Below are 14,942 nucleotides of genomic sequence, written 5' to 3'. Positions count from 1 at the left end.
TTTGTTTTATTTAGAATCCTAAAATTGACAGTTTTTCAGAGAGAGGACACAAACCAGACAGCATCAAAGGGAATTTGGAGTTCAATGATGTTCACTTTTCTTACCCTTCTCGAGCTAACGTCAAGGTACTGCAAGTAATATTTATAGGAATTCCTAACTAAGGTTGATTGTTGAATCATTTTAAAGAATAAAGTCCCTATTATTTTGATACTTATGTGCCTTTTCCTTTGGGGGTTATATTCCCTTATTTGATTTTTTTTTTTCAACTTTCAAACTGAATTGAACTATTCCCATTTTAGGGCTTTGTTGTGAAGTGTGTTCTTTTTTCTCATTTCCCTTACAGATCTTGAAGGGCCTCAACCTGAAGGTGCAGAGTGGGCAGACGGTGGCCCTGGTTGGAAGCAGTGGCTGTGGGAAGAGCACAACGGTCCAGCTGATACAGAGGCTTTATGACCCTGACGAGGGCACGGTAAGTGGGAAGAACCAAGCTTTCCAGAGTGGGAAGCTGGATACAAATTGGCCCTTTGAGATTGGTTTTTCAGTAACAAATTTGCATGTGAATCCAGTTTTGGTAAAGAGCCTGCAAAATGGCAATGCCTATGGATAATGCCTTCACACCCTTGGGCTGGTTTCACAAATGTATGAAATAAAAGTCATAAAAGCTGTGGAAGCTGGACAAAGCTCTCCTCTGTTCTGACTAAGCTTTCATGACACATTAAATTACTGCAAAGCAGTCTACAAGCCACTGAGAGGATTACTTTCAACGAGTTATTGGGTTTGGTCAAACATATTCCATATAGCAATTGTTGGCAACAATTGATGACAATTAGGGTCACCAGATATTTTAGGACAGCAATTAAATTCATCCAAGACAGTTGAGTTTTCTTAAACTTTGGAATATCAAAGGGGGAAAGTGGAATGATCTCTTAAGAAACTAGTCTCTTGAGAAATTTCTGGAAACACAGGGACAGTAATAGCCTAGGGTAGGTTTTTTGCCATTTAAAAGTTTTGTTATAAATTTGAATTTACAGGAAATTTTAACTAGAGAACTCACAGATCCTTCACCCAGATTTTTTTTCTTTTTTTTTTTTTTTTTTGAGACGGAGTCTCGCTCTGTCGCCTGGGCTGGAGTGCAGTGGCCGGATCTCAGCTCACTGCAAGCTCTGCCTTCCGGGTTTACGCCATTCTCCTGCCTCAGCCTCCCAAGTAGCTGGGACTACAGGTGCCAGCCACCTCGCCCGGCTAGCTTTTTGTATTTTTTAGTAGAGACGGGGTTTCACCGTGTTAGCCAGGATGGTCTCGAACTCCTGACCTCGTGATCCGCCCGTCTCGGCCTCCCAAAGTGCTGGGATTACAGGCTTGAGCCACCGCGCCCGGCCCCTTCACCCAGATTTAGATTGTTTATATTTTGACCCACTTGCTTTATCATCTTCTCTTTCTCTGTGTGTGTGTGTGTGTGTGTGTGTGTGTGTATGTGTGTGTGTGTGTGTGTATGTGTATTATATATACCCTTATACTTCAGAATACATTTTCTAAAAAGGACATTCTCTTAGATAACCACAAAACAATGATAAAAATCAGTAAATTTAACATTAATGCAATACAAGTCCACAAACTATATTCAGAATTTCCTCATTTGTCTCAACTTTAGAGCATTGAGTTTATCTGATATTAAAATGAATTATAATTCAATAATTGTGAAAACAGAAGATTATAAGGTAAAAAGTAAAAATAATGGCATGCCAAAACCAAAAATCATAAAAAGGCATTGGGACAGAACAGAGATCTCCAGAATTAATATATAATTTTCTATAATATGTGGAGCTATTTATTTAATTAAAGAAAATTAATGTTATTAGAAAAATCTGATATTACTATGGGAGAACATAGGCCCATTCTCATTTACTAAAGTAAACTCTGGGTTGGTTCAAGTGTAAATATTGTATTTTTTAAAAAAAAACCTAGTAAAATACCAACCATTAAGGATTTAAATTATTATTGAAACAATTCACATTTTTAAAGAAAGCATATGTTAACAGAAAAAAAGATCTTCAGAAATTCTGTAACTCAGAGATATTCACTGTTTAACATCATGATTTAATAATTTTCTTACCACTGAAATAATAGAAAAAGTGCCCAGTGGTATAATTGATTAATTCAGTTGTTCCTGAAGCCTCTTTCCAATAAAAACCAATAAAACTATGATAAAAGAAACCAATAAAGGCCTGACATGGTGGCTAATGCTTGTGATCTCAGCACTTTGGGAGGTTGAGGTGGGAGGTTCACTGGAGGCCAGGAGTTTGAGATCATCCTGGGCAACTAATGAGAATCTGTCTCTACAAAATATTTTTTTAAATAGCCAAGCCTGGTGGTGCACCCATAGTCCTACTTGGGAGGCTGAGGCAGGAGGATCACTTGAGTCCAGAAGTTCAAGGCTGCAGTGAGCTATTGTTGCACCAATGGTTGCACTACTATGCTCCTCCAAAGCCTGGGTGACAGAATGAGACTCTGTCTCAAAAAAAAAAAAAAAAGGAAAAAAATAAAGTAATAAATTGGAGCAAAAGATTATATATGGAAAAAGTATTATATTTATTATTACAGAAGTTAATATGAATATATGAAGGCAATTATGAACAAGTGACTGGAATATAAACGGATTTGTAAAAAGTTTCAAGAAATGGTCAACTTTACTTATAAATATATACAAATGAAAACAGATATAAACTATCACCTCATACCTATTAATTGGAAGAAAAGAGATTAAAATGATGAAACCCAGTGCTAGTAAATTACAATGAAACAGATATATTTATATATTCCTGTTGACATTGTAAATTATTAAAATATTTTAAGAGAATTATTTAGCCTTTTATCAACAAGCAACAAATGCCCAGCAAATGCAGTCATGGTACATGTAAGCAATTGTTGTCAAGGGAGAAAAAATAAATCATAATCTTCAACTTAGTAATTTTCTACTCTTGCAATAAATATTGAAGGAAGCCAAATATTGAAAGGATTGGAAATAAAGTAAATTATAGTATGTAAAAAATAGCAAAACGTCAGCTGGGTGCAGTGGCTTACGCCTGTAATCCCAGCACTTTGGGAGGCCAAGGCGGGTGGATCACCAGGTCAGGAGATCAAGATCATCCTGGCTAATATGGTGAAACCCCGTCTCTACTAAAAATGCAAAAAATTAGCCGGGCGTGGTGGTTGGTGCCTGTAGTCCCACCTACTCGGGAGGCTGAGGCAAGAGAATGGCATGAACCCGGGAGGCGGAGCTTGCAGTGAGCAGAGATGGCGCCACTGCACTCCAGCCTGTGCAACAGAGCAAGACTCCATCTCAAAAAATAAAAATTAAATAGCAAAATATCATAATGCCATCAAAATTATATGTAGACCAGGAAGGTAAGTATGCATTTTTGTTTAAATTTAATATTGGAACATAAAAATAATGGTATGCCAAAAACATAAAACCCAAAATAGTTTATGACAAATAATCCTTCCATGAAAAAAACTGTATACATGAAAATAAATATCAGGAGAGAGCAGAAGATTTTTATTTTTGTTCTTGCATATTGCTGTTTATTTCTAATTATTATTTCTAAACACTGAACTAAGTTAAATATTAGGTAGGATGTTTTTCATAAATGGTCCTGATACTTCAGCTATTAGATGGTTAAATACCTAATACAAAATATTTCTTTCTTTCAGATTAACATTGATGGGCAGGATATTAGGAACTTTAATGTGAGCTATCTGAGGGAAATCATTGGTGTGGTGAGTCAGGAGCCAGTGCTGTTTTCCACCACAATTGCTGAAAATATTCGTTATGGCCGTGGAAATGTAACCATGGATGAGATAAAGAAAGCTGCCAAAGAGGCCAATGCCTATGAGTTTATCATGAAATTACCACAGGTAAAACCTCTGATAATGTAGCTGTCCTTGAAATTAGAATTTCACCTCATAGGACTGAGTTTGTTCTTCAAAGGTTTAGCTAATAATGTTTGAGATGCATGATTGTCCAACTTTGCTAGGTAAGTCCCCTGAATGACTCAGTTAGGGGTTAAAGGATTATAGCCTGGTAGATGAGTAATATAAAATTTTATACAGAATAGGTCAGTTTTTTATAATTCAGAATTCATTTATCTTATCATACTTTATGATACATTAAAATAGTTAAGACAAAGCTCCGTGTTGTCTTTATGTAGTTTTATAGAATTCCTAGCCTTTTTAAATTTAAGTTACTTCAAGAGCTGATCCATGTTTTCTGTGGTAGAAATTTGACACCCTGGTTGGAGAGAGAGGGGCCCAGCTGAGTGGTGGGCAGAAACAGAGGATCGCCATTGCACGTGCCCTGGTTCGCAACCCCAAGATCCTCCTGCTGGACGAGGCCACGTCAGCGTTGGACACAGAAAGTGAAGCTGAGGTACAGGCAGCTCTGGATAAGGTCAGTAGACCCTAAACAGCTGAAGGACCACCACACTGAAACCTATTAAAAATTCTTGCCAATGCTTCCGGAGTCTGGATTGAGAAACAGTAACGTAAGGGCAAATGAAGCTACCTTATGGAGCTGTATTGATTTCTCCTTTCTGTCAGGTTACATTGTCTTCAGAGAGAGGTGAATGATACTGACTTGTTCTGACCATGGTGCAGTGAGCCCAGATCCAGGTCGCTGCAACAAGCCATTTAGTTGTGTTTATTTCTTGCACATTGCAAGGTTATTGCAAGACTACTTTTGACCAAAAGTAGTCAAATTAAAAAATATATATATATTTAAATCTGGTTACCCAGACACTGGTCCAGCTGCAAACTAATTCAAAATACTCACCCTATTTTGTAGGCACATAATCTTTATCTATTCATGTAGGTGACCAGGTGCTTTTCTGGAAATAAAGTTCAACTCTGTACTTGTCTAAGCATATAAGTAAGCAATTCATTTTAAGGGTGCTGAGTTCATCTGTCCAGCTCAGATATTTCTAAGTCTCTCATTAGCATCTTTACTAAGTTGAAGTGTCACAGAAAGGACCTTATCTTGGTACACTTTTGGGGTAATGCTGATGTCATCTGTATTAACAACACATTGTAAATACCAGAGTCAGATGACACCATAGAAATTAGTTTCAAACACATAAATATCATAAATATACTTGATTTAAGACAGTTTAGTAATAACATGTGTAAGTTCCTTAAGGAATTCTATTGAAACCACCTCTTACAATTTAAGAGACAAGCTGCATTTATATCTGAATCCTAAGTTAACAGAACTCCCTTGTATGCTGTAAACTGTAGTTAGTTAATGCTTCATGGTTTATCAGCTTAATATCTTGACTCTTTTTGTTGTATTTTAAGACAGGGTCTTGCTCTGTCACCCAGGCTGGAGTGCAGTGGTATGATCACAGCTCCCTGCAACCTCCACCTCCTGGGCTCAAGCCATCCTTCCACCTCAGCCTCCTGAGTAGCTGGTACTACAGGTGTGCGCCACCACACCTAGCTAATTTTTGTATTTTTGGTAGAGATGGGTTTTGGCCATGTTGCCCAGGCTGGTCTCAAACTCCTGAGTTCAAGTGATCAACCTGCCTCAACCTCCCAAAGTGCTAGGATTATAGACATGAGCCAGTGCACCCATCCAATATATTGACTTACTTTATATAATTTAATAATGCTTAATAAGACAATAATAATTATTCCTTACAAATTCTTACAGTGAATTATATTGCTTTTGTGTATATTAAATCACGATATGAAGGAGTCAAAATATAATGCATATAAGACTGGTATATGGCTGGTTATTCTGAAGTTACTTAAAGCAGGACATCATAAAGTAATACATGCATAAGTTAAACTATTAATTCTAACTTAAAAATATAATTAGACATTCATGTATTGACATAGACTTTTTAGATTAGAGTCAGATAGAATGAGAGATATATTTACCAAAAAATATCAAAAACAAAAAAGAGTCCTAGTCAGCCCTGGAGTCTAGATTCCAATCATTTCCAGGATACAGATATTCAATATACAATATTAGTTCTTGCTGTGTTAAAATAATAGAATTATTGGAGATGACCAGTATGTATTGTTTGTCATAATATGACCTCTGCCAGAAAAGCTGTGATCTTGCAAGTTTTAGTATGTATTTGAACAAGTCACTTCATTCAATTTTAGCAGTTTCTTTGTGTTCCATAGGATCATAGCACACTCCTTAGTTAATAACCTTTTATATATTTACTTTAAAAATAGCTGATAAACCACTCATAACTTTTTAACGTCTCCAAGAAAAGCTATTAGCAGCTTAGGGTAATGGTTAAGGGCGCAGGCTTTAATGCTAGGCTGGGGTTGGAGTCCTGGCTCTGTTCCTTTCTAGCTGTGTCCTTGGGCACATTAACTAACCTCTCTAAGCCTGAGACATATCTAAAGTAGTGGGGGAAGAAGGGACAGTAATAGTATCATAGGATTATTTAAAGAATAACCAAGATACTGCATGTAAAGTTATTAGCACATGCCTAGCACATAGGAAACACTTGATATTGTTGGCTGCTGCTATTATTATGGTGATTACCATTACCAAGATTATTATTATTATTTTTTTGGTTGTTAAATTGGTTACCTATTGCTACATAACAAACCATCTTGAATCCAGGCTTAAAACACTTCCATGTATTGGCTGAGTAGATCCCCTGTTCTTTCCACCTGAGCACATGGCTGCATTTACCTGGAGGGCTGGCTTCATTAAAATGGTCCATGGTGGCCTCACTCACACGCTGGCTGTTGGCTGGCCATCTCAGTTCTCCATGTGACTTCTCACACTCATACAACAGGCTAACCTGGCTTCCTTACATGAAAGTTTCAGGGCAGTGTACCCAGAGAGCAAAGACCAATGCGTGAAGTGTCCAGAGGATTAGACTCCAGAACTCATCTTGTTGGTCACAGCAAGTCATAGGCTAGCCCAGATTTGAGGGGAGATAACAGACTGTGCCTCTTAATGGGTGAGCAGTAAAAAATCTGTGACCATATTCAATCTTCTAAAGCATGCCCTCTGTCACAATTATTTACATTTCTTCCACATGCAAAAGAAGATCACCTCTTCTTCAGACCCTCAAAATTTTTATACAGTGATAGCATCTGGCTCAAAGACCAGTGTCTGAAGATGTGCCTGTGGTCTAATACAGATGAGGGTCTTCATTTTCAGCTCATCTTGACCCAGAGACCTATGAAAAAGACAAGTTATCATCAACACATACTCTCAACATAGAGTTGCAGTGCAGGGACAGGATAATCATAGCAGATACTCATTCAAACAGGAAGCTCATAGCAGTCCTTGGCCACAGCGATTCTGACATGCAGCCAATTACCCCACTACTCCAGGGAAATGGAATGTTTCTTGATTAAGGCCTGATTCTGTTCCCCAGGAGTGGGTTCCCTAGTCTATTCTCTTTAGTTCCAGGGTCTTCTACCTTCCCTCTGAGAGGGCTTTCCTTTCTCATAAGAAATGGTCTGTCTCTGCAGCTGAATGGCTTTCTTAGCATGTTTCTGCCCATAGAAATTTAGGGCCCTTTTCCTTTTGTACTTTTTTCCGTCTCTTTTAGACTAAGCTGAAGGACTCTCTTAAAGACTTTGTGAGTTTACTTAGAATCTAGCTGTCATTTACTCAAGCCCCAGAAGTTATGCCTATATATTTATTTTGAGACAGGCCCCTCTCTTCTTTGGGCTGCAAGTGAATCTGCCATCAGAAAACTCTTAAAGAGTTTTTAAGGCGCTGTGTGTGTGTGTGTGTGTGTGTGTGTGTGTGTGTAGCTGAAAGTGTCTACTAGGCTCTGCCTAAAATCTTTGAGAGATTTTTGCTAAAAATCTTACACCCACACACTCTGATTTTTGCCCTAATTTCACTGGATGACTAACAACTTCACTTTCCAACTGCGTACTAGGGTCTGCTATATTGTCTTTAAATTCTCCTTATAACCAAGTAGCTCATTCTTTAGCTGATCATTCTCTTCCCAAATCTCATTGTACACAGCTAGGGGAATCCACTTGTCTCTCCTAGAGATGTCTGGAATCTCCTCAGCCAGATGTACAGATTCATTAAATAAAATGTCTTTCTTCCTAGTCATTGCAGGAAATATTTTTGTCAAGTTTTCCAAGGTTACATAACGAAGGTACTCCTTTTCTATCCTCTTTACTCTTCTTTCAGTCTCCACTAACAATATTATCACCTTCCTTTCAACCACCACCTACCACTCAATCCCAAAGCCAATGTCACATGTTTTAGGTTTTTGTTACAGCAGCATCCCAATCTAATTACTAATTTCCATACCAGTTGTTTTAAGCCAAGAATTTAGTGGCTTAAAATACAAACTTGTATTGCCCACAAATTTGTGGGTTGGTAAAGTAGTTTTTCTGTTGGTTTTGCCTAGTCTTACGTCAGCTCAGGGTCACCTGGGCTGGAATGTTCAAGGTGGCTTCACTCACGTGCCTGGCAGTTGGGGATAGCTGTTGCCTAAGGCAGGTTGCTTTTCCTTTCCGAAGCCAGTTACCCTCTAGGCGGCTAGAGAAACTTCCTTTCACTGCGGTTCCAGGGTAACATCTGAAGATGGCAAACAGACAAGCTGTGTGAGATCCCTTGAGGCCTGGGCTTCAGAAATTGTAGAAATCAATTTCTTTATATTTTCTTTGTCAAAACAAGTTACAGGGCGTGCCCAGATTTGAGAAGGCAGAGAAATTGGCTCCACCTCTGTATAGGAGAAGCCACAAAGTGTTTGTGGCCATGTTAATCTGCCATAGTTGCTATGAACATAGTTTATAATCTACAGTAATTGGCTCCATACTGCAAGGTAACTATGCTAATATTTTTACAGACAATAAACCATACCTTTAAAGATAAACCCTTTATGACTATATCCCCAAAGATGATACCAATCAATCAGTTAGCCAGTCACTCTAACTTACAAGCCAACTTTCTTTTTAATGATGAAAAGTTGAATTTCATAAATTGTAGTCTTGCTTCTGAGGACCATAAGGCTATATCACTATTATATCTACTGTTATTTCTACCCAATTACCCATCCTGGAAGAATAATATTTTTCTTTTGTGGATCCTTTATACATTGATCAGTCCTTCCTTGTGTGGCACCAGCTTACTGTAGTTAGCTACTTATTTTTGTGCCACCCCCAGGAAGCAGAATTAATAAAAAGATTCATATTTGAATCTCTACAACAGCCCAGTGCCTTGCACATAGTAGAGGCTAAATATTTACTAAATTGAATATGATGGTCCAGCTCATTGAGAAAATATGTCTACATTAAACTAATATTTTTTTTGAGACAGAGTCTCACTCTGTCTCCAGGCTGGAGTGCAGTGGTGTGATCTTGGCTCACTGCAACCTCCGCTTCCCAGGTTCAGGCAATTCTCCTGCCTCAGCCTCCTGGGTATCTGGGACTACAGGCATGTGCCACCACGCCCAGCTAATTTCTGTATTTTTAGTAGAGATGGGGTTTCCCCATGTTGGCCAGGATGGTCTCAGTCTCCTGACCTCGTGATCCGCCTGCCTTGGCCTCCCAAAGTGCCGGGATTACAGGCGTGAGCCATGGCGCCCGGTCCTAAAATAAATTTTAATAGTGATGACCATATTAGCTTTTGACTCTACAGATAGCAACTATTTGTCAAAATAATTAAGATGCTATTAAATACAAGATCTTGAAGAAAGATATAACAGCAGATTTGGTATTTTGACTCTTTTAAAGAAAGTCAATACAGTTTCATACCTACATGCACACTCCTGATCATGGTTATCATAGAAGAACAGGAAAAGAAACAAAATGGTGGCCGGGCGCGGTGGCTCACCCTTGTAATTCCACCACTTTGGGAGGCCGAGGTGGGCGGATCACAAGGTCAGGAGATTGAGACCATCCGGGCCAACATGGTGAAACCCCGTCTCTACTAAAATACAAAAAAAAAAATTAGCCAAGCATGGTGGTGGTCACCTGTAGTCCCAGCTGCTCGGGAGGCTGAGGCAAGATAATCACTTGAACCCAGGAGGCGGAGGTTGCAGTGAGCTGAGGTCACGCCACTGCATTCCAGCCTGGCCACAGAGCAACACTGCATCTCAAAAAAAAAAAAAAAAAAAAAGAATCAAATTGGTGATGCTATGGTGACTTTTATAAAAAGATTCCAAAAGGTTTCATTTTGATGCTGTTTTACCAAAGTTCCAGAAAGGCTAGTAGATTAGTCCTCCCTTTGTTTAGGCCCGCCTTTTATTCCTGCACATCTCAAATTAGTCCAAGGTCTAAATTTCATAATAGTTGTTGTACCTAAATCTAGGATATTTATTTGCCAATGTCCTGTCATCATCAGGATGTCTGGGAGCTCTGAAAAAAAAAAAAAAAAAAAAAAAAACAAACTTTTTGTGTGTCAAAGCTCTACTTTGGCCAACTTCTCTTGGTCAAAGGTGACAGTTACTTACTTTTAAATTGATGAACACATACTTTATTTCTTTTACATAGCAATCATTCACTCATACATCTGATTCCAATTCCTTTGTGTATATATGTTGACATATCATCAACCTATTATCATCATGATGATAATATAGTCATTGTTAGCAATTTATTCATCACTATTAGTATCATGAATATAATTACAGTAATCAGATTATTTCTTATATGCTTTATTATATATGGACTAAACCCAGCTTCCATATAAGTAAATATTTGTTAGTGCTTCTTTGGGGCTTACATACTAAAAAGGAAAGAATAGTCTTAAATGTTATCCAAGAGAGCTGTGTTCTAGCATCTCTCTCTTTTCAGTGATTTTTCTCTTTTATATTTACTTAAAAACAATTGATTCATCTGGATTTATTTTAGTGTAAGGACTAAAATAGAAATACCACATTACTTTATTAAGTGGCTACACAATTGTCCCAATACCATTTATTGTATAATTCACCTTTTCTCTACCAATAGGTAGTACCATATTTATTATAATTAAATTCTTAAATGGTTTATGTCTATTTCTGGACTCTCCATTTGGTTCTGTTAATCAAATTACCCATTCACATGCTGGTTTTTCCTAGATTTTACTATTTTAATTGCTGTAACTTTTCATGTACTAATATCTGTTCGAGATATTTCCTTCTCATTATTCCTCTCATTGACTTCTTTTTCAGAATTTTCATGGCTATTTTTTAAAAAATTGAGATACAAATCACATGCCATAAAACTCACCCTTTAAGAATATACAATTCCAGGGTTTTTAGAATATTCACAAGGTTGTGCAACCATCACTGCTATCGAATTCCAGAACATTTTCACCACCTCATTAAGAAACCAGTCACTCTGCATTCCACCCTCACTCTAGCCCTTGGCAACCATGAATCTATCTTCTGTCTCTATGAATTTGCCTATTCTTAGATATCTCATATAAATAAAATCATACCATGTGTCATCTTTTGTGACTGGCTTCTTTCACTTAGCACAATGTTTTCAAAGTTAATCTATGTCGTGATGTGAATCAAAATGCATTCTATTTTATGGCCTAACAACATTCCATTGTATGGATATACCACATTTTTTTATGTTTGCTAATTGATGAATATTTGGATTGTTTCCACTTTTTGCTTATTACACTTTATTCTATTATGAAATTTGTTTCCACTATTTGCTTATTATAATCGAATCTAGCCTCTCATTTTTAATTTATATGTTAACCACTTAGGTGAATTAGGCTATTCTCTAATAACCATCCTAATGATGTGGTTTGATTATCTCAGAGTAGGAGTGATCTTAAGCTATTGGGTAAAAGGGTTAATGAGTGTCAGAAAGAGTAGCTATTATTAATGACATAATATCAGTACTCTTATGGGCATTATCCAGGATTTAAATGCCCATTTATAAATTCACCAAGCAAACATATGAGGCCACTAAACTAGATAGACAGGTGATTTGTAGATTTTAGCATGCATAAAAATCACCCAGCGCACTTGTTAAAGAGCAAAGTTACTTGCCTTACTCCAGAGATTATGCTTTGGATGGTTTTGAACCATAATTTTAACAGTCCTGATCCCAAGGTACATCCCAAGATCCCAAGTTTTCACCTAAACTGCCTGCTTTCAGTTCATCAGAATCAGTTACGATCAGGCTCTTAAAAAGGGACCCTATAGCAGTGCTCTGGAAAAGGCTGTCACTTGGCAACAACTTCCCTAAAATATTTCTGGTAATGTCTCTAGCATTCCATATAACTTAGAGCTAGGGCTTCTCAGACAAGTGTGAAAACACTGAAGAAGGATCAAACCCTTGTTTTTCTTAAGTAAACACTGACACTACCATAGGTTTCTGGAGAAATCATCCATCCTGCTACTGAAGGGGTTAGCCACTTGTCTGGTCCCAAACTCAAGTCTGACTTGAATTTTTCATCAAGAGTGATGCCTTTGCCATAATCACACAAAGATCTGGAGTGTAAACTACTCTCTAATCATCTACAAACAGCATTCATCCAAGTGCTTAACTGTGCATGTTAATTGATAGTGTGCCAATACTGTAACCCTGATGCATTACATTTTTGTTCTTTTAGGCCAGAGAAGGCCGGACCACCATTGTGATAGCACACCGACTGTCTACAGTCCGAAATGCAGATGTCATTGCTGGGTTTGAGGATGGAGTAATTGTGGAGCAAGGAAGCCACAGCGAACTGATGAAGAAGGAAGGGGTGTACTTCAAACTTGTCAACATGCAGGTACTTGCTTTTCGGGAATTTTTTCTGCTATTTGCTCCTCAACATAGTGTTCTTTACTAATTAAAATATGATCCAGTGATTGCTATACTGAGCAAGAAGAAACTTCAACGAGATGCCTAAAAGTGTGTATCTGAGACTTTAAATCAGAATCTGTAAAGAGGTGGCAGGTGAGAAAATAGGGGAAAGGGCCAAAAACATCATGGATATATTCCTTAGGACAGAGATTCCTAATTACCTGGGGAATATGGTCAAACTAAAAGGTCCTTTCTACCATAATGGAATGATCAGAGTTTTGGGAGTCAGAGGATGAGAGAAGTGTTTCTCATTTGTCCGAGGAGTCCTGGCTGTGAGTTATATGGAATGCTAGAGATGTTACCAGAGACATTTTAGGGAAATCGTTGACAAGTGACAGCCTTTTCCAGAACACTGCTGTAGGGTTCCTTTTAACGAGCCAGGATCTCTAGTGGTTGAGGGAGGTCTCATGTGAGCTAAAATTGTTTCCCAGATGATCCTAATAAGACCATCATCAAGATTCATGGCTCTAGGAAATGAATAGTTTGTCTTTTAAAAGGAAAGAGCAGGCTGGGTGCAGTGGCTCATGCCTGTAATCCCAGCACTTTGGGAGGCCGAGGTGGGCAGATCACCTGAGGTCAGGAGTTCGAGACGAACCTGGCCAACATTGTGAAACCCTGTCTCTACTAAAAATACAAAAATTAGCTGGGCATGGTGGCGTACGCCTGTAGTCCCAGGTACTTGGGAGGCTGAGGCAGGAGAATCACTTGAATCCGGGAGGTGGAGATTGCAATGAGCTGAGACCACACCACTTCACTCCATCCTGGGTGACAGAGCGAGACTCCATCTCAGAGAAAAAAGAAAGAAAGAAATAAAAGAGCATTCATTCACTCTAGTTCCTAAAACAGGTTATATTGATAACTATTAGTTTTTCTTCTTATTAAGACGTGTTATTATACTCAGTCACTTGAGCAACATTGCAGAATAAATAGCCTAAAAATATTTTATTCTATGAACAAATTCTATATACATTTGCTTTGATACAACTGTAATTAGTATGTACACACATAGTTTTGTTCTTTTGTCTTAACATTTCAGATATATGTCATCCACATACTATTATTTTAATGGGTGCTCAGAAGTTCATTTTATTAATGTGTGAAATTAGTCATTTTTCTAAAGTTAGATATTTGGTCTGTTTCCAGTATTTCTCTATTCTAAATATTGCCATTGTGAGCACAAGTAGATCAAAAAAGGTTGTCAAAATTTTGCCTTGTTTTCTGACAAGTAACTTAACTCTTCTGAGCCTTTGTTTCTACATTTGGAATATCAAACCTACCATGAGAGGTTGCTATAAGTTTATAAAAATAAACATCTGAATATTTGTGTACCAAAAAAAAAAAAAAAAAAACCACTGAAATGTTTAAAGGGGTGAATTTTGTGATATGCTAATTATATTTCAAAAAAGCTGTTTTTCTTTTTTTTTAAAAAAAAAAATTAGATGGTGATAAATGATGGTTACTAAAACTTGCAAATTCCCCCAATGAAAATACCAAATGAAATGACGAAAAGTTTTATAACTCAGGCTTGCATTTGCCAGAGTGTGTTCTCCAGTAGGAGGGAATCAATCACAGTGTCTTTGCTGAATGCTACCATATGGTCTAGCCACCATAAAGGATGTTTGTCATTTCACTAGTTAGGAATGCATAAAATGTTACTTTAAATCCATTTTAGTTTTCATTTCATGAATGGTTACCAAGGGTCTGTGATTTTGCCCCTAATGACATGTTGAATCCTCAAGTGAGATAACCACTTGGCTGTCCTATTGCGATAAGCTCCGTAAGAATGACCTCTGCTTCCATCAGGACTTGGATTGGGAGACTGCTAAAGAGATACAGACAGCTTTCACCTTTCTATATCATATTCCCAAGCTTACTTTCTTAGGAAAAGTTGTACATTTGAAGACTGAACAATGAGTGGTCTGGCATGATAGAAATCTGTCACCAACTAGGCAACAGCTTTGAGCAAGTCATTTAACCAAATTGGGTTTTGGTATCCTCACTTGCTAAATGAGCATGAGCTTGAAGTAAGATGACCTCTGATATTTCTACCAGCTCTGGCATTCTGTGATTCTCAGCCCCTTTGAATGGTTCCACCTGGGTACCCCCAAATTTCACATTTCTGATTTGAGTTTTGCCCTCCCACT

At 37.8% G+C, this 14,942-nt stretch overlaps 1 protein-coding gene across 3 annotated transcripts in view; it reads left to right on the top strand.

Annotated features, from left to right (window-relative positions):
* Window positions 1-14,942, top strand: part of ABCB4 (ATP binding cassette subfamily B member 4) — a 70,329-nt gene that overhangs the window by 26,104 nt on the left and 29,283 nt on the right. For all 3 annotated transcript variants that reach the window (XM_030932680.1, XM_010370645.2, XM_030932681.1), the window contains exons 11-15: window positions 15-125; window positions 344-469; window positions 3,712-3,915; window positions 4,277-4,447; window positions 12,563-12,724. In XM_030932680.1, the coding sequence (XP_030788540.1) occupies window positions 15-125; window positions 344-469; window positions 3,712-3,915; window positions 4,277-4,447; window positions 12,563-12,724 (774 nt within the window). The remainder of the gene's footprint in view (window positions 1-14; window positions 126-343; window positions 470-3,711; window positions 3,916-4,276; window positions 4,448-12,562; window positions 12,725-14,942) is intronic.

Source organism: Rhinopithecus roxellana, chromosome 6, assembly GCF_007565055.1.
Source record: "Rhinopithecus roxellana isolate Shanxi Qingling chromosome 6, ASM756505v1, whole genome shotgun sequence".
Taxonomy (NCBI): domain Eukaryota; kingdom Metazoa; phylum Chordata; class Mammalia; order Primates; family Cercopithecidae; genus Rhinopithecus; species Rhinopithecus roxellana.
Note: the sequence above shows the minus strand (reverse complement) of the source record. Positions and strands in the feature narration are given on the sequence as shown.